Below are 25,251 nucleotides of genomic sequence, written 5' to 3' on the forward strand. Positions count from 1 at the left end.
ATGTATCCGGAGATCTCTAAAGAACAAACCCGTGTAGTTTGTAGACGGCAATAGGCATATGCACAGGTCTTTGTCTGCATACAATGCGGTCTTATTCTATAGACAAAGAAAGGAGGGCTATCAGAATATGTCAAAGTAAAGAATGTTCTGCTATAGGCATTTAGCCGTTAAAGAACTGGCCGTGGTATTTACCTTTTCGTAGGACCTATATAGGCCATCATCCCATCCTCCCGACATACCCTAAATACAACTGCCAATCTCATCTACAATCCTATAAAACATCCACAATCAACTCCCCTCAAAAATCAAGCCGAAAATGCCCCGCCAAAAATCCCTTTCCCCGGGAAGCTGCACCCTCCGCCTAACCAACATAACCACCCTCCCCCCATCCCAGAAAGCCGCCCTCATATCCTCCATCGCCAATGACATAAAAGCCACATTCATCTACATCGCCAAGCAATCCGAAGCCGGAAACCTAGGCCCCCACAATACAGCGCCTCTAGACGACGTCGTCGCTACGATCAGAGACACGGCTGTTTCGGAAAGACGAATGCTGGAGAAGAAACTTGAGAAGACGGAACGACGGGTTAGGATGTTGAAGAGGGAGCAGAAGTGGATGCAGAAGGAGTTTGGAGAGGTTATGAAGAGAGTTGAGATGGTTAGTGGGAAGTGGAAGGAGAAGATTGAGAGGTTACGGGGGAGGGTGGAGGGATTGCAGAGGGAGTTGGCGTCGGGGAGGAAGGGGGAGATGGTGGAGCGGAAGGGGGGAGAGGATAAGGCGTGATTTGGGATGTTGGTTTGCCTTTTCAGTGTTGGGTAATAGATCTGGAGTTGACAGGATTCGTGGGTGCTGAGGGTCTGGTTGTTCAGTGGCATGTCGGAGTACACCTTGATTGATTGATTCTTTTTTTTTTTTTTTTTTTTTTCCTTCGAGGAGTCATATACATGGTATGATCATATAGCAAGCATTGAAATTACAAAATGTTACCTGCTATTCTGTTTAATTCCTCTTCATCCTTTGAGGACTTGAAAAACTTCCATAATGCGAGTGGCAGATCGCATCGTATAGTCGAGTCGGCCAACCTGTCCCTTGGTCCTAGATATGGACCGGTCCGGGGTAATGCGTGACTAGGGAATAAAGTCTATTTAATTGTTTTGCGGGGTCCGGGCCCTCTGGTGGCTACATTTCACACGTGGCTGGAGCCGCGTAATGGAAATATGTTTAAAGAGTCAATATTGAGTAGATGGGTATGTCCTTATCCCGAGTGGAGGCATCCAAAGGTACGAAAGAAAGACAGGCACAGACATTTTGATGGACAGAATGATAGTTCAGGATCAACTAATCATATATATTTACCCAAGAGAGTTCCCCAACTCTTCGGCCCGAGCCGCTGCTGCCTTGACAGACTTATCCACGATATCTTTGAAGCCCAGAGCTTCGAACGTCTGGAGCGCGGCATGCGTGGTGCCGTTGGGACTGGTAACGTTCTTGCGCAGCTGGGCAGGTTCATCCGAAGATTCAACAAGCATCTTGCCGGCTCCAAGACATGTCTGCGTAGCTAACCGAGTGGCCTGCTCTTGTGACAGTCCCAATTGAGTGGCACTGGTGATGAGATGTTCAACCATGGCGAAGAAATACGCAGGTCCCGATCCTGATCAGCGTTAGCTTGGCTCATTTCCCGCTATTGCGATTCTTCAACTTACCGGACAAACTTGTCACCACATCCAGCAGCTTCTCGTCACTCAGCCATTCAATGGTCTTGCTCACACTTCCGAGAAGTGCATCAACAAGCGCTCTCTCATCATCCGTCACATCCTTGCTAGCAAAAGCACCCGAAGCGCCCTCATTAACCAGCGCAGGAGTGTTTGGCATGACACGAACAGCATGCGGTGTCCTTCCGTCACTCGTCTTAAGCCATTCCTCCAAGCTTCCAAGAGTGATTCCCGCAGCAATGGAAACAACAACCGGCAGAGTTGCGCGCTGCGACCAGGCCTCACCAAGCTCCTTGCACACGCCCTTGGCGACTTGGGGCTTGACGGCAATGACGATAAGGTCCGCTTCCTTTCCAGCTTCGACGTTGGAAGTTGTGGTTTGAACTCCAATGGTTGCAATTTTCTCGCGGTTGACATCCCATGGTTCCGAGACGGTGATGTTCTGCTTGTTGGCGCCTTGGCCCACGAGACCTGTGATAATAGCCGAGGCCATGTTACCACCGCCAATGAAGGCGAGCTTGCTTTCTTGGAGGGACGGCATTATTGTACTGGAAATTGGAAAGTGACTTTGATATCGCAAGTGTACAAATTTCGACAGTTGGCGGCGGAAGGCGGGGTAATGAGCGCGGCAAGCAGCAGCAATACGCGAGCGTCTAAGAAAGTATTAGAGAATCGAAACGTAAAATCAATTGAATTTTAGAGGCAGATGGGACAAGATAAAGAAAACAGACTACTATCTATGGAGTAGAGAGGCACAGAGTGACAGTGAGAAAGAGAGGAGAGAAAGACAGGAATAGAAGGCGGTGAGATACGCTTCCGTAAAGGGTAATTCTAAGAGATGAGCTAGATGCCTATCTATGTACCTTTTTATGTGGAGATCTCTCCGCGTCTTAATGCGGGGAACCGATCAATAGTATCCCGACTTGTGCTGATGCCGGTATGGCTGTGGTGAAGGCCATGTTAAGAGAGCAGCCAGCCCTCTTCGCTTCACATCAGGGACTTCCGGGCTGCGTTCTCTCGAATAAGGACTGGGTAGAGCCCAGGTATTCTTGAAGTCAGAGTACTTACTATGACAATAACAGCGGAATGCTACGTGCGTCATTATCATACCAGGCATTTAAAATCATATAGTGACCTCGCTCGAACACGCTCAGATCAGTCACCGGGCCGGTAAAGATGAGAAGACCATTGGTCTGCCATCGTTTTGCTGGATGCCCTAAGTTCCTCTCTTGGTGGACCGTACCGGGGTGGCCCGGCCATACTTCGTTTATCCAATAGCCGCAGAGTCTCGGTTCTTTCCCGCAGCAAGAACATCCTCCACAGCACTGCATTCCTCCTTTCGAGGATTATAGTCTCAGATGTGGATATCTGCTCTGAGAGGGGTACGAGCTTGACTGCTGATCGCATCAATTTCTAGAGATGTAATACGGCATGTTTGAAGGAGGGGAGGAAAGTTCAAACGATGTGTTACCTCACCGCGCATGGGTAGTGGCCAGACTACTTTTATCCCGGAGGTTTCTCTTGCAGATATTTTATCACCTCATCCCCAGGTACCTCCGTTTTTATGTTTTCTTTTTCCCCTTTTTTCTCTTTCTCTTTGCCCACTGCCGACTTTCGTCCTATTGTCATCTCTATCACAAGCGAACCGCATCATGGCAGACGACACGATTCACAAAGTCACGACGAAATCATCCAGCGAGTCTGCCTCAGATTACGGCGAGACTAAAGTTCACCAATCAAATATTGGCCGAAGAATATGGGACAGTTTCAAGCCTAATCCAAATTCCCTGACCAACACCGTTCCCGGCGCGGACGTTGAAAATGCCGCGGAAAATACAGCCAATTCTCCACTGGAGCGTCGCCTCAAAGGTCGCCATATGCAAATGATCGCTATTGGAGGTTCCATTGGTGCGTTTAGCTATCAAAAATAAGGGATTATGAGCTTTTGTGCGGAGGATTATACCAGAAGTCTGCGCGGCTTGCTGGTATACCTCTGTACGACATTATCAGCAATTGACTAACTCTCTGCCCAGGTACCGGCCTATTTGTGGGTTCCGGGTCTGTTCTAGCTACTGGAGGTCCGGCGTCTTCGCTTATCGCTTACGGATTGATCGGTTTCATGATGTACTGCACCGTGCATGCCCTAGGTGAAATGGCCGTTCTCTACCCCGTCGCCGGCTCGTTTTCACACTATGCAACGCGATTTATAGATCCGGCATGGGGTTTTAGTATGGGATGGAACTATGTTATGCAATGGCTCGTGACACTTCCGTTGGAAATCGTTGCTGCTTCAATAACTGTCGATTACTGGCATCCCAACGTGTCGAATGCTGCATGGGTTGCGATATTTTGGATATTGATTATACTGATTAACCTATTTGGTGTCAAAGGCTATGGTGAAGCAGAATTTGCTTTTTCTTTAATCAAGGTTGTTGCCGTGGTTGGTTTTATGTGAGTTTTGCCCTATGTTGTGGATATAACCTGGACTGACAGAGGGCGACAGCATCCTTGGCATTGTTCTTAATTGTGGCGGTGGTCCTCAGGGTGAGTATATTGGTGGGAGGTACTGGCAGAACCCAGGAGCCTTTAACAACGGATTCAAAGGTCTTTGCAGTGTCTTTGCCAAAGCTGCATTTGCATTTGCAGGCACGGAATTTGTTGGTCTAACCGCCGCTGAGACTGCCAACCCACGCAAAGCTCTTCCAACGGCTATTAAACAGGTCTTCTGGCGCATTATTCTGTTCTACCTTGTATCTCTCACCATTGTGGGCCTTCTGGTGCCATACAATGATCCGAAACTCATGTCAGGCAATTCCGATGCCGACGCCAGCGCCTCACCATTCGTGATTGCAATCAAGAACGCCGGCATCTCAGTCCTCGACTCCATCATGAACGTTGTAATCATGATCGCAGTCCTATCAGTCGGCAATTCCTCTGTCTACGGATCCTCACGAACCCTCGCAGCCCTAGCAGAGCAAGGCCAAGCACCCCGATTCCTAGCATACATCGACCGCAAGGGCCGTCCCTTATGGTCCCTACTTGTTGTATCCGCATTCGGCCTCCTAGCCTTCCTAGCCGCCTCCGATAAACAGGCCGTCGCCTTTGAATGGATGTTAGCCATCTCCGGCCTCTCCTCCATCTTCACCTGGGCCTCAGTATGTCTATGCCACATTCGCTTCCGCCGCAGTTGGAAACTACAAGGGCACTCCCTAAATGAATTACCATTCCGCTCGCAACCAGGAATCGTCGGTTCATATGCTGGATTCATCCTGAATTGCCTGGTGCTTGTCGCGCAGTTCTGGGTTGGATTTGCGCCGGTTGCGTATGGGGAGATGACTGCCTCGGAGAGAGTTTATAATTTCTTCTCCGTGTATTTAGCTGCACCAGTTGTGTTGGCGTTTTATATTCCTTATAAGATATATTATCGCACGCCGTTTATTCGCGCGAAGGATATGGATTTGCATACTGGGCGGAGAGATTTGGATATTCAGTATTTGATTGAGGAGGAGCGTGCTGAGCAGGCGGCGTGGCCGGTATGGAAAAAGGTTTATAAAGTGTTTTGCTAATCCTGTATAGTACTTTTGAAATCGCAAAATTGGAATCTACATGCTACTCAATATCATCTTTCCTGTCACTTGGAATTTATCTCGCCGGGCAAATGATTGGCCTCCGTGACAACCCCAGTGCTTCGATAAAGGCTATATGAGGGATGTACGGATACTATACAATAGATTTCCCATACGGTGGTCTCTTTTCCGGCTTTTGCTTCCCGGCGATTGCTAGTCACATGAATCGGAACTATATCTAAGCAAATCTGGAGTCGCAGGATCCGTGGATATCCAGGGTTTGGTTAGTGGCGAGGGATATATCTCGGGCACTCCGTAGTAGCAGATACGGAGACGATACAGCATTTTTCACCACCATTGTGGCCCCTATAGACCATAGCAAGCGTTAATACGCAAAGAAAACCTGCTATCCTATTCAATTCTCTACGCTATCCATTCCTCCGTAGTTGTATGGGGCTACCCCATACCCCGTGATATCCGTATTCGGCAACCCGATTACCGAGGTCCCCTCGACCAATCAGAGCGCGTCGGTTTCTGGTCATACAAAAAGTACCAGAGAAACACGCTTGAACCCTGCAAGAACAGGGATTATGCAGAAGCATATGATTAGGCTTTTCTAATAGATCTAGAATTCTATATTAGCAATACTGTGCCTTTATTGTATCAACTGCATTTACAGAGTACTGCATAGTGCAAGTACACTGTAGTAGTAATAGTAGCAACTCCGGTACCTCGGCATTTGAGACCCGCGGATCCACGCTTCATGTGGAAGAAAGGGAAAAGAGTTATCGATGGCAATTGTCCTTTCTTCATCCTCTCTTTTCTTTTAACTGAAGAATCTCTCTGAATATATCCTCCATTTTCTATTCTGTTTTCTTTCACCTCTCTTGTTCAACTAAAGACACCTATCTCATTGTTATCTCTCGGCCGATATGAGCACCCCCGGAGACTACGACGCGGTCCGCAAGGACATCGTCGCTCAACTCAAGAAACCAGACTACGATGACGGCAGCACCGGTCCCGTATTCGTGCGCCTGGCCTGGTAATTCCCCATCCCATCCCCCCTTCTAAACCCAATCAACACTAACGCGACAATCGCAACAGGCACTCCTCCGGCACCTACGACCTCGCAACCGACACAGGCGGCTCCAACGGCGCGGGCATGCGCTACGAAGCCGAAGGCGGCGACCCAGCCAACGCTGGCCTCCAACACGGCCGCGCCTTCCTCGAACCCGTCAAGCAAAAACACCCCTGGATCACATACTCCGACCTATGGACACTATCCGGCGCCGTGGCGATCCAGGAGATGGGCGGGCCCGAGATCCCATGGAAGCCCGGCCGCACGGATCTAGTCGATGACGCCAAGGTCCCGCCTCGTGGACGACTGCCTGATGGTGCGCAGGGGGCGGAGCATTTGCGGTTTATCTTCAACCGGATGGGGTTTGATGATCGGGAGATTGTTGCGTTGGCCGGGGCACATAATCTGGGGCGCGCGCATATTGATCGGAGTGGATTCCATGGGGCGTGGGTGAATAATCCGACAAGGTTTTCGAATCAGTTTTTCAAGTTGTTGCTGAAGTTGAAGTGGACGAGGAAGACTTTGCCTAATGGGGTGAGTCAGTTTGTTTATGCGGATCCGGATCTGGAGGAGGACGAGGAGCCGTTGATGATGTTGCCGACTGATGTTGCGCTGATTGAGGATCCGTCGTTTAGGACGTGGGTTGAGAAGTATGCGGAGGATAAGGATTTGTTTTTTGAGGATTTCGCCAAGGTGTTTGCTAAGTTGATTGAGCTTGGTATTCGGCGGGATGAGAAGGATGCTGTTGTCAACACTGACAATGTCAAGGGTGGATATCTTTCTGCTCCGAAGAAGAGTGATACTGCTACAGGGCCGGTGCGCGCCAAGTTATAATCTTTCTTTGTTATTTTGGGTTTCAGGTTTTAGAGGTAATGCTAGATGTACAGGTTGGGATACACGTTAAATTTAGAATACCATGTTGCTATACAATATAATCATCTGCCAGTCTATTTACCTAAGTATATATGTACTAACTAGTTACGATGTTAATTAAAAATGCATATATATATAAAAAAAAAAAAAAAAAAAAAAAAAACAGCAAAGCACAGAAAACAATTAAGCCTTCCCCTTCTTCTCAACCCTCCCCTGAACAACCTTCTTCCCCTTCGAATCCTTATCCTTCCCACCTTTACCCCCAGTCCTCCTCCCCCTCCCAGGGCTACTAACCCTAACAACCCCCAGTTGCACATCTGGCGACATCCTAATCCAAGCGTCCCACTCCGGCGACACCTCCTCCCTGTCCTGCTCCTGCTCCTGCCCCTCCATCTCCATCTTCATCTCCTGCTGTCCCTCCCGCTCCGGCGGCGTCGGAATCCACAAAACCCCACCCGGCGCGTACCACCTAGGTCCAGGAGTCATACTCGCTGGTCCGGCGATGCCTGTTAGTTCGGGGTCTGCGCTGGGCAGAAAGGCGCTGTTGCTGGGGTTTAGGCGCTGGGTTATGGGAATGCTTACCGGTAGGGTGGTGGAGATTTTGAATGGGGAGGTGGATGTGGTTAGGGTTGCTTGGGGGTCGATGGTGAAGGGGTTGGGGGGTGATAGGGATAGGGTGTGGGAGCTTTCGATTGAGGGGATTGGTGGGTGGGTTTGGTCTTGGATCTGGGGTAGGGTCTGGAAATCAGCTGTAGATGTGATAGTGGTGTCGTCAATGGTGACGGGTGGGTTGTAAGGGGTAGGAATAACCTGGAACTTATTTCCAAACGTCGGCAGGATAGGATTCCACACTTTACCTTGCACCTGAGCCTTTCCCGATGCAGCCCACGGAACATGACCATTTAAAACCGGCACGCCCGCAACAGACGCATTCATCATCCCACAGACCGCATGCATAGCACTATTCAACACCTCCGGCTGCGGATCGATAACCCTCTCATAAACAAGTAACGGAATAGTCCTCCCACAGAACCAATTCGGCGGCACCCTCTCATCAGCCCGATAAGGCCCAACACCACCAACAATAAGTCCCGCGTTCTGCATCCCATCGTACATCTTCACCGCACCCTCACCAGCCTCCCCGCGTTCTTCATCCGTCCAACATACGCGGAAATGGTTGTTGTGCATGTACACGCCCCCGAGCCAGCGGTAAGTCGCGGTTTGGGGCACACCATTGGCGTCGAGGTAGGAGAAGGAAAAGTCCTGTGTGTGGTTGTTGACGGTTACGTGCTCGTCGAGGGTGACGATCATGCGGAGCGGGAGGGATGTGATTCGTCGCTCGCGGATAACTGCGTCTTCGAGGGAGCAGTCGCGGCAGGGAGATAGAGAGCCCGGTGCGAAGGGGCGGGAGATGACTTCTTGGATGGAGACGCCGTCTTTGTCGTTGGGGTGGACAGGTGGCGTGACGAAGGATGACTGGAAGGAAGTCGATGTCGATGGGGCTTGGTATGCTCGGCGACACGAACAGTGTATTATCGTCTCGACGCAGGAGAGCTGGAACTGGCGGATGTTAGATGTGGCCGCGGCCCAGACGCTCCAGACGGAGTTGAACCGGCCGACTCTGACCGCGGGGGATTCTTCAGCGAGTACGTTCCAGAGAGTATCGCGGAGGGTGGTGCTTTCGTCGCGGGAGAGCACGTCCCAGTTTGCGTCTGTGGCGTCGATGAAGGTCTTTTCTGCGCGGGAGAGACGAATGTTCCAGCCTGGTTCTTTGCGGTCGTAGACTGTAGATCCGGCGTCGAGGAGCCTACCTACGACGATTGCAGTCAACGGCGCACGAGTTGTTTTGCCATACGGGGCCGCGGCCGCGGTAGGGAAAGGGGTTTCTGGTTGGGCTGAAACTTACCTTGTTGATCATTGTGTTGCTGATGGCTACTTTGGATGTAGCGGGGACAGAGGAGACGATTGATTTGTAGAGGTCGTCTTCGGATGTAGCGAGGAGCTGTGGACGAGGGGATCTAGGAGCTGCGGTGGGATCGCGCTCGAGGTCTGCGTAGGCGAACTGCATGACGGCTCTTTCGACTGCTTCGAACACGGGATGGTGTTGGACGGGTGGGAGATGGATGAAGCTGCCGACATCGGTGGAGCTGGATGTAGGGTCAGTCATGGTCACATCTTGCATTTGGGCGTCGCCATTTCCATTCTCCTCACCTTTACCATCCTGGCCTGCATCTGTCGAATCACCCTGCACAACCGAAGAACTCAACAACATCCTCTCCACATACACATCCGGCAGCAATTTCGACGCATGGCCCGGCCTCACAAACCCAACGCCCGTCCCCACATCAAGCACCGGCGGGTCCGAATACCACCTACTAACAGGCAAAACACCCCTCGCAACAGCACAAGAAAGCAATCTCGGCCCGGCATCCCTCGTAAAATCACAAACTTCCACCCAGCTCCTCGGCTTATGCATCTCATCCATATGATGAAACAGCTTCATCAACGCGCGTAGCATCCGGGCACTGGTCACGCGGCCGTAGACGCAGGGGGTTATGCCCCAGAAGTGGAAGGTGAAGATTGCGTCGACGACGGGGCGGGGAATTTCTTTGGCGACTTCTTCGGGGCTTTGGCCCCAAAGAGAGATTGGGCGGGGAGGGTTGGGGAGGGTGTTTAGGTTGAAGGGGGGGGTAGTTGAGGGGTGGGTCACGGTGGAGGATTAGGGGGACGTTGGGATCCATTTTGCTAGCTGATAGTTGATAGTTTGGCGTTTGTTAAGACGATTGTTGTTTGCACAGCAAGCCTGAGAATGATCTGTAGAAGAGTGTTTTGCACCAGCAAGTTTAGACTTCTAAAGACGATGAGCAGTGACACTAGATATCAGATACTTAAGTATTCAATGACTAGCACCAGGCTATTGTATAGACAAGGAAATGACATGAAAGAAGTATCAGTGGATTCAGATGAATCTCGATCCATAGGAAGTATGCAATGGGCCACGTCTTTCAGGACACGAAAGCCTTTGTTCTGTTATTGTTTCTACCCCAAAATAAGAGAAACAACGAGTTCGATGGAAGCATTATGTCGACAATTCGTTCTTGAAAGAAAAGACAGCACTTGAGATTCATTGTACGGTAATTGCTTTGTTGCATTGTTGAAACACGAGCAATGATATTATTTGATTTTAGTTCTGCCGAAAGCAATCCAAAACAAACAGTATTAATGAATGTATTTGTAGGGAATAATGAGGAGCTAGATTAAAGCAACAATAACCATCTACGAGACCAGAAAGAACAACAATAACCAGTTGTTCTACGAGACCAAAAGCAGGGCACCAAAGTCACGTGCGCTGACTAACCAGGCCACCAATTTAACCCTTTCGGTATTAGCGCTCCTCCAAGCGAGCCCTCAGCGCACCATTCCCGATGCGGTTAGTGAGCTGCTTACCCGATCCCACAATCGGGGAAAGCAAAGTTGGCAAAGCCCAGCGGCCGACTTTTACCTCCTCTCCTTCCATCCCTCTCGCTGTCGACAACCCATCGCGTACCGTCGCGCCCATCGCCCATCATGTGTACGTTGCTCTCGTTGCTCTCGCCTTTTTGCCGTTGTTGGATTTGGTGTTTTTGTCGCGGAATTTGGAGGGTGTTTTGTTGTGTTGTGGGATTATGGACATGTGGAATTTGGATGGGGATATTGATATCGAAAAAGGAAGGGAAGCTAACGGATTGAATGACAGCGCTCGTGCCCGACGAGAAGACGAACTTCCAGTACATCTTGCGTCTGCTCAACACCAATGTTGACGGCAAGCAGAAGATCATGATCGCCTTGACCCAGATCAAGGGTGTTGGTCGCCGTTACTCCAACTTGGTCTGCAAGAAGGCCGATGTTGACCTCAGCAAGCGGTACGTCGTCTCCGATACAGAATACGTGAATTCGAGATTGAAATCTACGGGAATTTGATACGAGGACAACACGGGAATGGCAGAGGGACCAAGGCTAATTTTAACGATTGCAGCGCCGGTGAGCTCACCACCGAAGAACTCGAGCGTGTGGTCACCATCCTCCAGAACCCCACCCAGTACAAGATCCCCACATGGTTCCTGAACAGACAGCGCGACATCGCCGACGGCAAGGACTCCCAGGTCGTCTCCAACTCCCTCGACAGCAAGGTCCGTGAGGATCTCGAGCGTCTCAAGCGTATCCGCTCCCACCGTGGTCTGCGTCACTACTGGGGTCTGCGTGTGCGCGGTCAGCACACCAAGACTACCGGTCGCCGTGGCCGTACCGTCGGTGTCAGCAAGAAGAAGGGCTAAATTATTTCGCTTTATTCTTTTTTTGTGTACGACATTCGAGAGGGTCATATCAAAACAATTCAATTTTTTTCAATATCAAGTTCCTTTTCGTGATTTTGTCACTCGTCGGTGTTATTTGATGGGCTACAGGACTATGTACGTTGGTGCCGACGGTTTTCATGGGGACTGGGACGGACTGGGATCTGTAGAATGGATTAATGACCTGGTCAAAAAGCGAAAAGCATACCTTTATGAATGAAGATCTTCAAATACGCTTCCTTTGTCTATTGTCTTGTTGTTCTACGGTATGGACGCTGTAGCATGGCTACGTACACTGCAGACGATGGTCTCGTGCTCGACTCTATCTAGTCTAGAGCTTTACTAGCCATGAGTCTGGCCCTGCCGAGTGGACCTCTGTAAAACCATCTTACAATATAGATACCTGTATGCCAGTCGATATCATGGAAGTCGGCATCTTATCTACATTCGCCATAGTACGCTCGGATTATATCAAGTCTAGCCCGGTCGGAAGACTCCGATCAATCCAATACAGCCGACTACGAATTACATAGTACAAGATACACGTATCAAATCTTATCATCCATCCATTCATTGCAGCTATGAAAATCCGAACGTATCTGTAGTAATGACATTCAACCATATCAGTAAGCCATCATTGCAAACCATAAAACAAATTCAATGTGTACACATGAGCGAGCATGACAATGTCAAAATACATTGTCAATGCCGTGGTCTAGCTGTACTGCGACCAGCTTAGGACCATTCACCGCCGATCCAGCGGTTGAAGAACTCCAAGCCAGCCTCGGGCTGGTCCATGGGAACCATGTGGCCTCCGCCGTAGAGACGCATGAAGGTGAAGTTGCCGTGGGACTTGACCTGGCCGATCTTCTTACCCTTGTTCTCGTTGTCCACGACTTCAATGTCCTCCAAGGAGGCAGCGGCATACTTCTCCTGGCCGGGCCACTCGAGAGCCTCGGTCCAGGCCTTGTTGCCCAGCCAGTTGCAGATGAAGTCAGCATCACCGGCGTAGATAAGGACAGGGATCTGCTCGAGAAGGTCGGGGACCAGGCGGTGGTAAGGCTTCATCCAGTCACCGTGGAGCAGGAAGTTACGGTTGATGTCAAAGTTGCACGAGTCGTAGCCCTGGACCTCAGCACCGACGGCCTCACGAACCTCGGGCTTGTTCAGGTATTCAGAGACATAGTCCATGCCCTTGTAGCACAGGTCGGTCCCAGGATCACACTGGGTGCGGACATCGTAGACGTTCTGTCCACTTTGCTGGTAAGGGCCAATGAGGGCGTTGTTGCAGTAGATCGAAGCGGGTACGCACAGGAAGGCACTCTCGGTGTTGTAGCACGTCTCAATCAGGGACTTGCAGCGGGGCAGAGCATTGTCCATGGACTGGCAGCTGGACTCGTCCAAGACAGCCGGGTAGCCACCATCGCCACAAGCCATGGGACGGTAGTAATCGTATTGGGTAAGACCATCGGTGAGACCGTTACCAATCAGGACGGACTTAAGGTTGATGTTACGCTTCTTGTGAGACAGGATCTCGGAAGCAAAGACAGGGATGTAGTGACCAGCGTATGACTCTCCAGAAATGTGGAAGTCCTGCTTCGCATACTGAGGGAATTGCTTGAAGAAGAGAGTGAGCAAGGCATAGACATCCTTGCCAGCAGCCACCGTGTCACTGACGGGCGAACCACTGTACGAGTATCCGACGTTGACAGGCTGGTCAAGGAAGATGACGGAGGCGTTGGAGTTCCAGGCATAGTCATTGTAAATCGGCTTGATGTTCTCACCGATGCTGCTAGGACCCAGCTCCAGGAACAGACCAGTGAGAGACGAGCAGCCAGGGCCACCGTTCAACCAGAGAACAACGGGGTCATTCTCAGGGTCGTTGCGAGATTCAAAGAACCCTGGCAAATCAGTACTGCACAACTTCATAGGATGGCCGGTTCACTCACAGTAAAACAAATGCTTGTCATTCTCATTGTCATCCAAGTACCCAGTGTACTGCTTAACACCAGGATCAATCCCCAAAGAAGCAGGATCCGTCTTCTTAACCCGGAGATCATACGCCTCAAGCTTCCCATCAACCTCGCGCTCCTTCTCACCCTTCTCATTAGTAACCCACACACCCTGAACATCCTCACCACGAACAATGTGGTCCCAATGGGAGTCCGGACGACGAGTGTGCTTCTTGGGCAGCGAGAAGAGCGGGTTGTGGCCCATGGTCTCGGGGAACTTGGCCGAGACCTCGTCCCAGAGGTTGCGAGCCTCGTCGGACAGGTTCTCCAGCTGCTCCTGGAAGTTGTGGAGCGGCTTGGAGAGGCTCTCGGAGAGGCTCTCCGAGGCCTTCTTAGGCGAGGAGATGATCTGCTGGAAGGGGGCAGCCGCGGTGGCCGCGCCGACCAGCATGGTAGCTGGGAGGAGTCTCATTGTGTGGACTTGACTCGATTATTGATGATCGTGAGGATAGGATGATGACCTGGCTGGATAACACGAAACCAGGCACGAAGGGACCTTGGCGGTCTAGATCGTAGGCAGCTTATCAGTATCTGTATCAACCTAGGGAAGATGGGTAGGCAACATACAGTGTAGTTAATCACAGATAGATAGTTGATTGATGAACCATCCAATGACTGAATGGAAGATGAAGATGAAGAGGGAGAGAGGAAAGGGTGAAATAGAAGAGACGGAAGAGGAGGTCAGATGATGAGATGGACGCCGGATCGGATATGACGACTCCAACAAAATGCCCGAGGTGATAGGGAGGCAGCCAATCAGCGCTCAGGACGGTGGCTGGCGGATAAACAGCGCATCCGGCTGAGTCAGGCCTGCGTCATTGTAGTTAGTTATGATTTTTGATTTTTGAGCAGGTATCCTTCTACGAAGTACTGTCAACAGAGAGAGATAGCACGTCTCTAAACGCCAAAATGCCTATCAACCAACCCTCCAACCAGATCAAATTCACCAACGTCTCAGTCGTGCGACTGAAGAAGGGTGCGCCCACCTCTCCCCTCTTACTATACCCATCAGATACTAACTGAATGAACAGGCAAAAAACGCTTCGAACTCGCCTGCTACAAAAACAAACTATTAGAATACCGCTCCGGCGCCGAAAAAGACCTCGACAACGTCCTCCAAGTCCCTACAATCTTCCTCTCCGTCTCAAAAGCCCAAACCGCCCCCTCCGCCGAACTATCCAAATCCTTCGGCCCCTCCGTCCCCCAAGACGAAATCCGGCAAGAAATCCTCCGCAAAGGCGAAGTGCAAGTCGGCGAGCGCGAGCGCAAAGATATCCAAGAGCGCGTCGAGAAGGAGATGCTGGATATTGTGTCCGGGCGGTTAGTCGATCCGGGGACGAAGAGGGTTTATACGTCGGGGATGATTTCGAAGGCGTTGGATCAGCTAAGTTCGGCGAGTGGGCAGCAGGCGCAGGTGCAGAGTGCCGAGGCGGAAGCTGCGAGTGAGGAGGGGAGGCCGGCGGCGCCGCGGAAACCGTTGTGGAGGGGCGTTGATCCGAATAAGTCGGCGAAGAGTCAGGCATTGGAGGCTATGAAGGCGCTTATTGCGTGGCAGCCGATTCCTGTTATGCGGGCTCGTATGCGTCTACGGATTACTTGTCCTGTGAACTTACTCAAGCAAGCTATCAAGGCTGCTCCCGGGGCCAACGACGGCGGCGCAAACAAGAAAGAAGAGCCATCTAGCGGCGGAGGATCATCGAAACCAAAGAACAAGAAGGGCGGGAAAGGCAACAAGAAATCACGCAAGGGCGATTCCGACGATGAATTCGACCCACCTGCACCACCTGCAAAGGAATCGAAACAATCCGCAAAAGACTCCGACGCAGAAACACCAACAAAACAGCCCGGCACCGTTAAAGACAAGATCCTGAGCTACATCGAATCCGTCGAGACACAAGAGGTCATCGGTGGTGATGAATGGGAAGTCGTGGGGTTCGCGGATCCGGGTGCTTACAAGGGCTTGAATGAGTTTGTGAGTAATGAGACTCGTGGAAGGGGTAGGGTGGAGGTTCTGGATATGACTGTTACGCAGGAGGAGTAAACACGCATTTTCTCTGTGTTGCTTGTACCGTGTGTTCTGTTTGTATAGAGCTGCTGGGTATATATCCGATGAGAGTCATGATTGGTTAAAAGTTAGATATCCATTCAATTCATTTTGTTCCCACATAGTATTTACAATCAGATCCCTCGGAAGCCCTCCGTCTTCGTATTCGTATTATCCCCAACTATCCAACTAGCCTCGACCCCGATACCCCTCCCTCATACTCGTAGGACCCCATCGAACCCCGTCCCCTCTCTACACACAGTACACATACATAATACGTACATAGTACCCATCGATAGTTACCTATAACCACCAAACAACCCCTAAGTCTAGACTATCAGGTACTAAATAAACTATGCCTCCTAGCGACAAAGTTCGCCCGGTCGATCGCGATTGGCACGTCAGGTGCTAGGCGACCAACGAGGGTTGCTATCGTCTTGGCGGGGGTGATAGTTGCCAAGAATGGAGAATGGGGGTGTTAGCCGGGGCAGAGAATGGTCGGTGCTGGCGGGTTAACAAAGTACTATCTGCTAGTTATCTGTGCACGGATATGGAGTACGAGTACGGAGTAATATGGGGTAATGTTAATTCTTGAAGATATATGTGTAAATTCAAGTACGATCTAAATTCTAGCAGCATAGATACAGCGAAGAGAATTGCGTGGCAGTGGTCGACTCGGACCATGCATGCATGACTGAAACAAAAAGAAAATCCATCACGGGTATACACGCTCGAATGCATGCGTAAGCAAAGTAAAGCAAAGCAAACAAAAAGCCAAGGGGTGCTTGTCAAACGACAAACAATGCAAGCAACGCCAGTTCACGCCTTTACCGGATCTGAAGCGGTACAGTAAGTCATAAAAAATAATGCCCAGAGTTCGAAGTCGGACAGATCAGTCGTAAAAGGAATACAGCGTACACCAGTGTCCGCGGGAATGCCAATGGTTGATAATGTCACAAATAAAAGGATGTAATTGGTTAATAGATCTGCACTGCGTTCAACGCTCGTGCCAGATCGTCAGGAGAGAATGGCATGTAGGCGGCACTCTTGGGCGACATGGGCGGGGGAGATGCGGTTCGTAAGACGGGAGAAGTGTAACGAACGGTTTCCTTGATGTTGCATATCGAACCGTCTCGGTGGTTTTCGGGAAGCAGGGTCATCATCGAACCGCTGTAACTATCGGGATTGACCATGGTGGAAGATTGCGAACCCCCATCCGCCTGGCGTTGGGTGTCTTCAACCTGAGTGACAGTAGGAGAGGCTAATTGGTCAATATTTTTGATAAACAAAGCCAAGTACATAGAAAACTTACTGTCCATGACATCTGCATCCGGAGCAGGCTCTTCTGTCACTTGATCCGGGGCAACCTCCTCATCCTCCTGGGGTCGATTTTGTTGCGGCGGTCTCATGTAGTCGGGTAACGAGGTACACGGGGAGAGTGAAAGATCTTGCGAACGTGGACGCTCAGCCGTGGCCGTCTGGAAAGACCATGCTGCCAGTTGTTTTTGGTGCTCTGGATCGAACGGCCCCTTGAATTTCGACTTGGGAACCTCATTGCGACGGTAGTATTCGATTTTGATGCCATTCCGGTTGGTCTTGGGGGCGGCCGTGAGGGAGGAGCGGCGGAAAACTCGTTTAACTCTGTCTCGAAGCGCCATTCTGATTGTGTCGTTGAATATGGTGGAAAGGAATGATAGGTGACAGGGATACAGGGCGAGTCGAGTCTAGATAATCGAGACGAGAACGAATAGCGTCAAGTCGGAGCCCTTTACGGAAGCAGACGAGTCCCAAGCAGGGAGACGCGGGGGAGGGTGTGCAAGCACAGGCGAAGAACGATGCAGCGGGAATCCCGTGGGATCATCGCTGTGAGTATACAGAATAATAATATGGAGAGGAGAGTGTCTTTAGAGTGAATGGAACAGGAAGAGAGGAGAACAGAGGAACAGAGGAAGAGAAGAGGAAATCTGGGCAATAAGAATCAGAATAGTAATCGAGCGTAGTCATAATCCCGCATTATCCTCGATAAGCGGGCGGAGATTCCGGACTTACTCTTTACGTACTGTATGGTACGGTATCCGTGCTGCCCCATAGGGTAATCGGCCAAAGTTACAATACGCCCTATGCAACATCCCACAATGTTGCAATTGCACTAGGTTCTAGAATATGATACCGATACCACGGGTACTAGAAGATGTTCTTATTCTACTTCTGTATATTTCTACAAGTAATTATAGAATAAGATCTGACTTGACTGTACGTACTCGTACTCGTACAGATAACAGATACAGAGAACAGGTGGCAATGCAAAGAAGAATTCCAGAATGGCCAACGCATTCCGATCGGCAAGGCCAGCAGAGAACATCCAAGGTACCGTACGTTATCGTAACAATACGGACCATGGTTTGTCGAAGAGGACTAGAACTCCAACGTCACTTTTCCACCCTAAACCGGCTTAGTTCGGTGGGTGCCAATGCGCTCTGCCCCGCCAGCGCCTCCACTCGGCACGCTTCTTCCGGTGGTTCTTTTTGTGATTGGTACATATATTAAATTGGGGTTACGAAGTACCAATAAGGCCGGCTGGCCCAATGGTAAGGCGCTTGACTACGAATCAAGAGATTGCAGGTTCGACCCCTGCGTCGGTCATTTGTTTTTGTTTTTGTTTTTGCTGTGTATTTATTTTACTATTATTCTGAGTAGCTGTACATGTAGACGAGAACAGTGCTGTAACTCCATCTGGGGTACTCCAGATATGACCTGTCTTCTGATTGCGGTGAACGTGAGACATGATGTCACTTATATGTTTGTTTTTATAGGGTTGCGTGTCGGTATATATTCAGCCTATGCAAGAATACTGGTAAGGTAAGAGATGCACCGGTAAGCACTTGGCAGCTGTCATCACTTTATCCTTATTCAGCCTCAATATCATCATCGACCTGAACGCGGAAGGATGATGTAATCCGCCTGACAGCGTTCCTGGGGTTCCCCATTGAGTAATATGTTCCTGTATGGAATAGATATAGTAACGCTAGCACAGTGTATACAAGTCAGATATATATCGGATAGGTTCGTATAGCTGGCATGACCCACGTGGACAACCAATGAATACTCCTCGTGCTGCTGCAGGCACGCGACCGGATCGCCGGATGCATAAATTGACAGAACTTTCAGAGATTGATAGAGGACATACCCAGACTTGTACAGTAGATAGATATATAGACACAGACACAGACACAGACACAGATGCAGACGCAGACACAGATACGGATACAAGTAGACATAAGCAGACTGCAGAACCCACTATGTCCCTACATTCCAGCCCTGTGGCCCTGGCAAACCGTTGGAACCCTTTGGTCTGGACGCGCTGACTCAAAAGACACAATGGAGGCGATAATTGCAATAGATTCTATTTTTATTGTATCCAGACACTCAGAATAAAGATACTCTTCTACAATTTACAGTCCTACAGTTCAGTCTATATACTCTACTAGTATAGTACACCTAGCGTTGCTCAATCCAGCATAGACCCCGGATTAACGTTCCCCGAAAACAGAAACCAAACAACCCCATCCCTTTCTTTTCTTCTTTCTGTCCTCCTCTCTTCTCCCCAGCTTGCTCTCAACGCCCTTCTCCCTACCGTTGCGTGTCACTTTTGAGTAAGTCGCGTCCCGTTCCCTTAAAGTCCTGCATATTTCGCATTTTTCCTCCCGGATCTCACTTCCTTCTCTTCTGTGCGCTTCACCACGCGACACCACACAAACCACCCCCATACGTGGCAACTTGACAGCCACCTTGATCGCTGTCGTGTCCGTGCGTTATCACTGCAGACCTCCAACTGACACAGCTCCCAGTTCAAGCAAGATGCCCAAGAAAGGTGGAAAGAACAAAGCCAAGTCCAAAGCCAAGGCCGCGGCGGCGGCTGCCCCCAAGAACGTCGCCACTGATGTCAAGGAGACTTTGTAAGTTGCGCGCATGCTGCGCTTATGCGCTGTGGTTCTAGAGAGAAAGCGCTAGCGGACAGAAGCTGACAAACTCGTGTAGAACCCCCGGTCACCAGGTCGAAGAGAATGTCGCAAAGGCTGAAGGCGAAGTTGAGAAGACAACCCAGGCCAAGGACGCGCCTGCTTCCGCGACGGCTGACTCGACCGCCATCGTTGCTCCCGATACCACTTCGAAAATTCCTACGGCCGCGCCTGAGTCCGCGGAGGTTGAACCGGTGAAGGAGGCTGAGAAGACCGTGTCGGAACCCGCGCCGGAACCTGCGCCGGAGCCTATTGCAGAGCCCGAGCCAGAGGTTGCAGAGGTGGTCAAGAAAGACAGTGTGCAGGAGGCTGTGGACAAGGTGCAGGCTTCCAAGGAGGGTCACATTGGAATTCTCGATGGAGGGGACCAGGAGGGTGCAGGTGAGACAGCCTCTTGGAATTCGCGCCATGCTTATACTAATGGAGAACAGTCATCCTTCCTGAAGCGACTGCCAAGGAGTCGACATTGATTTCCGCCCCTGATGAGATCGTTACCAAACCCACCGAGACAGTAGAGACACCATCTGCCCCGGCGGTCGAGGAGACGACAGCTCCAGTTACAACGCTTCCTGAACGCCCTAGAGAAACCACACAGCCACCCGCTGACAACGTCGAGGCTATCCACGCCAAGCGCCCCTACGAGACCCCTCTGTTCTTCAAGGAGGAGCAGAAGCCTCCCAAGATGCCCAAGGTGGAGGGTGAACCGGCTGAGGCTGAGCCTGCTGGCCAGGTCGTTTCTGGCCTCAATTCGGATGAGACCAAGGACTTGCACAAGGAGTCCAAGGATATTGCTACAGGTGGCAAGGAAGTGGCCGATGTAAACGCTACCAAGGAGGCTCCAGCTGCGGCCGCGGCCCCCGCTGTCGTTGCCCCTGCTGCTGCACCGGTCGATGCTGAACCCGCTGCTGCGGCTGCTACAGAGACCAAGGCTGCTGAAGCCCCAGTGACGGAAGCAGTTCCCGCTCAGCCTGAAAAGGTGGCGGAACCAGAGATTGCTGCTGCGCCGGTCGATTCTGAGCCCGCTGCTGCGGCTGCAGCAGAGACCAAGGCTGCTGAAGCCCCAGTGACGGAAGCAGTTCCCGCCCAGCCTGAAAAGGTGGCGGAACCAGAGATTGCTGCTCCTGTCGCTGCCGCTCCGGCTGTCGAGCCTGCCGCGGCCCCTGCTGCTACGACCGCTCCTGAGGTTGCCAAGGAGAAGGCCGTTGAGGCGCCTAAGGAGGCTCCCAAGGAGGCTGTCCCGGAAACCAAGCCGGAGACTAAGCCCGAGCCTAAGCCCGAAGCTCAACCTGAACCTACTAAGCCTGAAGCCGCCGCCGGTGCCGCCGCACCCGGAATAGCAGCACCCGCCGATAAGGCCGCCACAGCCGACCAAGAGGCTGCCCAATCACCCGAACCCGTCATCAAAAAGCCCGAACAGGCCAAGATGGCCGCCGGCAAGGCAGAGCAATCCGCACGCGACAACCTCGCCAAGGTCGAACAAGGAGGCAAGGACAAGGCCGAACAGGTGAAGGCCGAGAAAGCCGAAAAGCGCAAGAGCGGGTTCTTCGGCTGGTTGAAGAAGAAGGTCAAGGGTGATAAATAAGCCAATCCCCTTTGATCTTCGATTTCCTTTGTTATTTCCTTTGTGATTTGCTATTTGCTTTTTGCGCTTTTATTTTGACACTCACTGCCCGGGGTTATGATACCAAGGTTATAATCATGGCAAAATATTGATTTTGATTTACCTAATTCGACGAAGACTTACAAGAAAGACAGAAAGACACAGAAAAACACTGCGACACGAGCATGGAATTGACTGACATGATGTATGATATGGCTGGATGGAATGGAATATATATGTACCTATACGAGCTGGTGTGCGTTGCACAACTAGGTTCTAGTGCTATTGTTTAATTGCTCAGTGTCACTATTATTTTGGGAATACTTTTTTCCTTTCTCTTTTCTGTTAGATCTGTAGTTAAGAAGGGGTGTAGACATGAGGCTGGTGAAGAATGGATATCGTAGCAGAAAACGGCGTCGTGAAAACCACTTAACGCTGGCTTCTATGTGATCAGAAATAAACAGCGGTATCACCTCGCGCGATAATCTCAACCATAGACAACCACAATCGCCTGAACTTAGCTCCGGGGTCGAGAACAACTGTTCCCCGAGATTTTAGAACACTTGATTTCGTCCCGAGCTCGATCTACTTCTAGAGAAAATGGTACTGTAAGCGACACTGTGAGCCGAATGGTTGCTTTAACCTTGTCGGTGATCCTGAGTATCATTCGCACCCTTGTTGTTTGCAAGGTTGAAGATCGAAGACACGCCATTGAGGTTGGTGTTTTTGAGACTGGAAGAATAGATCATGATATCGTGAAGTGTAGTCTCCATTGTCAGCATTAGATACTGGATACCAGCCACCGTGACCAACCGACGTCGAATATGGAACGATGATCGGGTGAGAAACGTAGAAGAACACTTGGATGAGGTTCGATGAGAGATTCGACAAATCGACCAAATCACTTGTTCAACGGCATCTGACACTATGTGGTCTCGTGAACTGCAAAGCGCAAACCCCCTCTATTAATAGTTCGTCTCTGAGATAGAGAGAAATCAAGCTGTCGGGAGTACTTACACCAATGCCCATATTCATCCTAAGTTGCTGGCAGCTCACTGTGTGCTCTCCCGCTCAATACACAGATGGGAAGTTACCTAAACCCCCACGAAAGCTGGAAATACGTCTATAGGACCAAAGAGACAGAGGGCGCTGATTCATTTCCAAATACAGACTCCTCCTCCGTCTCCCCCTTCCCTAATGTCTTCTTAGGCATCTCGTTGTTGATTTTTGTCGACAAAGACTTTTGCATCCACTGTGACAAAACTCAGACGAACTTCTTTTTCAGTTCGTCTTTATAAATGTGTATGTAGTATTGAGCTCTGGGGTTGAACAGAGATCTGAGATGTCAACTTGGAAAATGGAAGGATCAATCATCACCTGTCTCATGGCTCTAGTACTACATGTATGTTTGATACATGGTGTTTGAACTCTTAAAATTCTTGCATTTCCAGTGAATTGCCAAATTATGCATCTTGTACTACCACTGCATGAGTGTCTAACATTAGCAGAATTCTGGTAGTTCCTCTTTGAAAGTGACAAGTAATGTCTTGCTGGCTTCATTATGGATTTATTTTCTACAGAACAGCATGTGCCAGCCTATCTAAGTTCTTTATATGCTGCGGGCATCTAGACATAGCTGGTGTAACACTTTAAACACTTGTTCTGGGACCTGGCATGGCTAACAATAGAGGAAAAACTCTAATTGAAAAGGCTTTTGACTGTAGAGGGCTATGTATAGCCAGTCTGGTACCCAACATCTATCTACATAGGAAAGCATTTCATTTGAAGGCTACAGAAGACCCCCCCAGAGCGAACCCTAGCTCCTTACTAACCGTCTCCAAGCTTTGCCGCTGAGCACACGCATACCAGTTGTCAAGGTCCAATAACTCCATTCCTAACGCTTCTTCGAGCCTTTTCTGGTTTGACGAAGATTCTGTCGTACCCATCGGTCGACCGATTCCATTGCCGGATTGGAGTTTAGACTGAAAAATACCCGCGGCGGAAAATGGCAAGAAATCCTGATAGGTGATATGCGATACTTCAACGAGGCTCTGAGAAATCAACTGCTCGAGGATCGGAACTCCTTCCCTGTCAGACAACGGAGGGCAGATAAAAGGGAGGAATTGTGAGTGTTGGAATTTTGCGACCTCCAGTTCCAAGGCATTTGGTATACCCTCAGAACTGAAAGGCGATCCATTTCGGACAGACATCTTCTTGATAGCGAGGAAGGGCAACCTTGTCGGTGACCGTTGCCGGCTCCGGCGGACGTTCACCGAGAGTCTACTCCGGGGACTGTTCTAGGGCTTTTAGGCACGCAAATAGTCTCTCCGTTCTGGGCACTTTTACATTGACCAAGTTCTGCAGTCGTCATACTATGTATAGCGGACACTCGCAATCAAAGACCAATGTAGGTGGGAAGAGTGGTCTGGCTTCTGGTGCCAGGTATTTCAATACTTCTATCGAAATTATTATAGCTAGTCTAACAATAATATTAAACAACGGTGTGGTTGGCCTAGATACTGGACGTGTAGTCCGAGTTTCTGGCTGAAAAGCGTCCTTGGGACTCAAAAACAGACTGAGCAGACTTTCCGACAAGATATTCATAAATCGACGGATCGGTAGCCCCCTCCAGCCCGAAAAAGATGGCCTGACTACTGTCATCCAGACCGAGATTCTCCCGCAAATTTGTATCCGTCGCTGATTCCAGCATGACGCCAAAGCTAGCCGCCGAGGATTCTCCGCAAACTACTGGAACATCACCCTCGCTTCCACTCGCCAACGCCTTCATGCCCTCCACCGCAGCGGAATCAGGTACTGCAACAAAGTCGCTAGCGAGCCAAGTGAGTACCTTCCAGGCGGCAGGAGACGGTGCGCGGCAGGCCAAACCAGCCATAACAGTGTGCAGTGTTCCCTCAGACTGGCGTGTCTCTCCATTCCTAGCGCTTTGGAACAGGCAGTCCGCCTCCTTTGGCTCAACGACGATGAACCGTGGGAAGCTGTGAGAGGGGGTGGTGATGGTTGTCTGGAAAATTTGGAGGAAACTTCGGTAAAACCCCTGGAAGATCGCTGCCGCAATACTTCCTACGCCGCCGCAAACGAAAACGTGAGTGATCTTGTCCACCGACGGGATCATGCCCAGTGCCTCCTCGAGGACCACCATGTACGCATTCATGACGTGCTGAGGAATGCCATTGTCGAAGTCGGACCAGGATGTGCTGCTCACAAAGTACCATCCATTCATACGGGCGTCTTCTTTGGCTCGAGCCACGGATGCCTCGTATTCGCCATCGATCCGAATCACCACTGCCTCGAGCTCCTTCATAATCTTGGCACGACCTTCGCTGACATGGCCGTGGATATAGTCAACACAGCGACACCCAAAGGTCTTAGCCCCGTAAGCAAGGCCGCGGCCTTGGTTGCCATCCGTGGCGACGCAAACGGTCACCTGTTGAGTGATATCGCGGTACTTCGAAGTACGTAGCTCGGCAGAAGATGGCCGCACTCCTGTCTTCGAATAGACTTCGTCGACCAAGATTCTGTACACAGCGTAAGGTGCGCCCAGCGCTTTGAAGGACCCTAGAGCCGTGCCGAATCGCATGCTCTCATCTTTCGCGAAGAGCTGGCCAATGCCTACTTTCTTGGCGAGGCCAGGGAGTGCATGTAGGGACTGAGGAGTATATTCAGGCCAGGTGCGAATCTCATCGACAGCCGGTGCCCAGTTGGCAAGGTTTTGCATACACACAGCTGCCTCGGACTCGGCGTTCTTGTCAAAACGTTTAGAGTTCAGGTGATGAGAGTACTCCATTTTGCCAGGCTTGTCAGAGGTAGTCTTGACGAAGGGGATGTTGAACAACATTGACGCAGGCGTCCGCGCAGGACACTGTCAATATCAAGCATTTTGATATCGCATCCACCTCGGGCGAAAGCTGCTCGGCCGTTGAAAGTTGAAACCTCAACTAGGCGAACGGCTGAATTCCGAAGACCGGTGCTGCCAGAGGTTGACGCGGCTCAGCTC

General features: G+C 50.6%; 12 protein-coding genes and 1 non-coding gene across 13 annotated transcripts; 7 read left to right on the forward strand and 6 right to left on the reverse strand.

Moving 5' to 3' along the window:
• Nucleotides 1-149: 149 nt before the first annotated feature.
• ASPGLDRAFT_1494480 (uncharacterized protein) lies at nt 150-784 on the forward strand (the record flags this gene model as incomplete). The annotated part of the gene is made up of 1 exon (XM_022542035.1): nt 150-784. The coding sequence occupies exon 1, from the start codon at nt 317-319 to the stop codon at nt 782-784; it is 468 nt and encodes a 155-aa protein (XP_022399350.1). The 5' UTR covers nt 150-316.
• A 191-nt stretch (nt 785-975) lies between these two features.
• ASPGLDRAFT_59082 (pyrroline-5-carboxylate reductase family protein) lies at nt 976-2,450 on the reverse strand. The gene is made up of 2 exons (XM_022548357.1): nt 1,705-2,450; nt 976-1,652 (listed from the first exon to the last, which is right to left on the reverse strand). The coding sequence occupies exons 1-2, from the start codon at nt 2,252-2,254 to the stop codon at nt 1,354-1,356; spliced, it is 849 nt and encodes a 282-aa protein (XP_022399351.1). The 5' UTR covers nt 2,255-2,450; the 3' UTR covers nt 976-1,353.
• Nucleotides 2,451-3,365: 915 nt separating this feature from the next.
• ASPGLDRAFT_36780 (amino acid permease) lies at nt 3,366-5,279 on the forward strand (the record flags this gene model as incomplete). Its single annotated transcript, XM_022544735.1, has 3 exons — nt 3,366-3,621; nt 3,747-4,164; nt 4,217-5,279. 3 exons carry the CDS (start codon nt 3,366-3,368, stop codon nt 5,277-5,279), a joined length of 1,737 nt encoding a protein of 578 aa, XP_022399352.1.
• An 832-nt stretch (nt 5,280-6,111) lies between these two features.
• Nucleotides 6,112-7,305, forward strand: ASPGLDRAFT_152227 (peroxidase). Its single transcript, XM_022542298.1, has 2 exons — nt 6,112-6,321; nt 6,384-7,305. Exons 1-2 carry the CDS (start codon nt 6,212-6,214, stop codon nt 7,189-7,191), a joined length of 918 nt encoding a protein of 305 aa, XP_022399353.1. The 5' UTR covers nt 6,112-6,211; the 3' UTR covers nt 7,192-7,305.
• A 108-nt stretch (nt 7,306-7,413) lies between these two features.
• Nucleotides 7,414-9,971, reverse strand: ASPGLDRAFT_59085 (uncharacterized protein; the record flags this gene model as incomplete). The annotated part of the gene is made up of 3 exons (XM_022548358.1): nt 7,414-9,041; nt 9,133-9,849; nt 9,941-9,971. 3 exons carry the CDS (start codon nt 9,969-9,971, stop codon nt 7,414-7,416), a joined length of 2,376 nt encoding a protein of 791 aa, XP_022399354.1.
• Nucleotides 9,972-10,797: 826 nt separating this feature from the next.
• On the forward strand, nt 10,798-11,543 carry ASPGLDRAFT_26913 (40S ribosomal protein uS13; the record flags this gene model as incomplete). The annotated part of the gene is made up of 3 exons (XM_022543617.1): nt 10,798-10,801; nt 10,967-11,132; nt 11,246-11,543. The coding sequence occupies 3 exons, from the start codon at nt 10,798-10,800 to the stop codon at nt 11,541-11,543; spliced, it is 468 nt and encodes a 155-aa protein (XP_022399355.1).
• A 657-nt stretch (nt 11,544-12,200) lies between these two features.
• On the reverse strand, nt 12,201-14,256 carry cp3 (carboxypeptidase C PRC1). The gene is made up of 3 exons (XM_022549790.1): nt 14,141-14,256; nt 13,511-14,078; nt 12,201-13,462 (listed from the first exon to the last, which is right to left on the reverse strand). Exons 2-3 carry the CDS (start codon nt 13,983-13,985, stop codon nt 12,297-12,299), a joined length of 1,641 nt encoding a protein of 546 aa, XP_022399356.1. The 5' UTR covers nt 13,986-14,078; nt 14,141-14,256; the 3' UTR covers nt 12,201-12,296.
• A 226-nt stretch (nt 14,257-14,482) lies between these two features.
• On the forward strand, nt 14,483-15,614 carry ASPGLDRAFT_129387 (guanine nucleotide exchange factor SDO1; the record flags this gene model as incomplete). Its single annotated transcript, XM_022540889.1, has 2 exons — nt 14,483-14,549; nt 14,605-15,614. 2 exons carry the CDS (start codon nt 14,483-14,485, stop codon nt 15,612-15,614), a joined length of 1,077 nt encoding a protein of 358 aa, XP_022399357.1.
• A 579-nt stretch (nt 15,615-16,193) lies between these two features.
• Nucleotides 16,194-17,555, reverse strand: ASPGLDRAFT_48764 (uncharacterized protein). The gene is made up of 2 exons (XM_022546964.1): nt 16,930-17,555; nt 16,194-16,878 (listed from the first exon to the last, which is right to left on the reverse strand). The coding sequence occupies exons 1-2, from the start codon at nt 17,273-17,275 to the stop codon at nt 16,595-16,597; spliced, it is 630 nt and encodes a 209-aa protein (XP_022399358.1). The 5' UTR covers nt 17,276-17,555; the 3' UTR covers nt 16,194-16,594.
• Nucleotides 17,556-18,188: 633 nt separating this feature from the next.
• Nucleotides 18,189-18,260, forward strand: ASPGLDRAFT_t106. The gene has a single exon. It is a non-coding gene; the product is annotated as a tRNA-Arg (tRNA).
• A 945-nt stretch (nt 18,261-19,205) lies between these two features.
• Nucleotides 19,206-21,557, forward strand: ASPGLDRAFT_48765 (uncharacterized protein). Its single transcript, XM_022546965.1, has 4 exons — nt 19,206-19,270; nt 19,466-19,573; nt 19,656-20,017; nt 20,068-21,557. Exons 2-4 carry the CDS (start codon nt 19,476-19,478, stop codon nt 21,216-21,218), a joined length of 1,611 nt encoding a protein of 536 aa, XP_022399359.1. The 5' UTR covers nt 19,206-19,270; nt 19,466-19,475; the 3' UTR covers nt 21,219-21,557.
• A 1,387-nt stretch (nt 21,558-22,944) lies between these two features.
• Nucleotides 22,945-23,539, reverse strand: ASPGLDRAFT_485361 (uncharacterized protein). The gene has a single exon (XM_022546915.1). The coding sequence runs from the start codon at nt 23,444-23,446 to the stop codon at nt 23,015-23,017; it is 432 nt and encodes a 143-aa protein (XP_022399360.1). The 5' UTR covers nt 23,447-23,539; the 3' UTR covers nt 22,945-23,014.
• A 110-nt stretch (nt 23,540-23,649) lies between these two features.
• Nucleotides 23,650-25,250, reverse strand: ASPGLDRAFT_48766 (uncharacterized protein). Its single transcript, XM_022546966.1, has one exon. It carries the CDS (start codon nt 25,090-25,092, stop codon nt 23,749-23,751), a length of 1,344 nt encoding a protein of 447 aa, XP_022399361.1. The 5' UTR covers nt 25,093-25,250; the 3' UTR covers nt 23,650-23,748.
• Between the last annotated feature and the right edge of the window lies 1 nt (nt 25,251).

Source organism: Aspergillus glaucus (genome assembly GCF_001890805.1).
Source record: "Aspergillus glaucus CBS 516.65 unplaced genomic scaffold ASPGLscaffold_14, whole genome shotgun sequence".
Classification (NCBI taxonomy): Eukaryota; Fungi; Ascomycota; class Eurotiomycetes; order Eurotiales; family Aspergillaceae; genus Aspergillus; species Aspergillus glaucus.

What these genes read in the sequence shown, in the direction of transcription:
- cp3 (XM_022549790.1), bottom strand. Translation starts at nt 13,985, where the DNA reads ATGAGACTCCTCCCAGCTACCATGCTGGTCGGCGCGGCCACCGCGGCT. An exon ending in TGACAAGCATTTGTTTTACT is followed by an intron (nt 13,463 to 13,510) that starts GTGAGTGAACCG and finishes CTGATTTGCCAG; the next exon opens with GGTTCTTTGAATCTCGCAAC.
- ASPGLDRAFT_48765 (XM_022546965.1), top strand. Translation starts at nt 19,476, where the DNA reads ATGCCCAAGAAAGGTGGAAAGAACAAAGCCAAGTCCAAAGCCAAGGCC. An exon ending in ACTGATGTCAAGGAGACTTT is followed by an intron (nt 19,574 to 19,655) that starts GTAAGTTGCGCG and finishes AAACTCGTGTAG; the next exon opens with AACCCCCGGTCACCAGGTCG. An exon ending in AGGGGACCAGGAGGGTGCAG is followed by an intron (nt 20,018 to 20,067) that starts GTGAGACAGCCT and finishes AATGGAGAACAG; the next exon opens with TCATCCTTCCTGAAGCGACT.
- ASPGLDRAFT_59082 (XM_022548357.1), bottom strand. Translation starts at nt 2,254, where the DNA reads ATGCCGTCCCTCCAAGAAAGCAAGCTCGCCTTCATTGGCGGTGGTAAC. An exon ending in TGTGGTGACAAGTTTGTCCG is followed by an intron (nt 1,653 to 1,704) that starts GTAAGTTGAAGA and finishes AACGCTGATCAG; the next exon opens with GATCGGGACCTGCGTATTTC.
- ASPGLDRAFT_152227 (XM_022542298.1), top strand. Translation starts at nt 6,212, where the DNA reads ATGAGCACCCCCGGAGACTACGACGCGGTCCGCAAGGACATCGTCGCT. An exon ending in GTATTCGTGCGCCTGGCCTG is followed by an intron (nt 6,322 to 6,383) that starts GTAATTCCCCAT and finishes CAATCGCAACAG; the next exon opens with GCACTCCTCCGGCACCTACG.
- ASPGLDRAFT_48766 (XM_022546966.1), bottom strand. Translation starts at nt 25,092, where the DNA reads ATGTTGTTCAACATCCCCTTCGTCAAGACTACCTCTGACAAGCCTGGC.
- ASPGLDRAFT_48764 (XM_022546964.1), bottom strand. Translation starts at nt 17,275, where the DNA reads ATGGCGCTTCGAGACAGAGTTAAACGAGTTTTCCGCCGCTCCTCCCTC. An exon ending in GGATGCAGATGTCATGGACA is followed by an intron (nt 16,879 to 16,929) that starts GTAAGTTTTCTA and finishes TTGACCAATTAG; the next exon opens with CCTCTCCTACTGTCACTCAG.
- ASPGLDRAFT_485361 (XM_022546915.1), bottom strand. Translation starts at nt 23,446, where the DNA reads ATGTCTGTCCGAAATGGATCGCCTTTCAGTTCTGAGGGTATACCAAAT.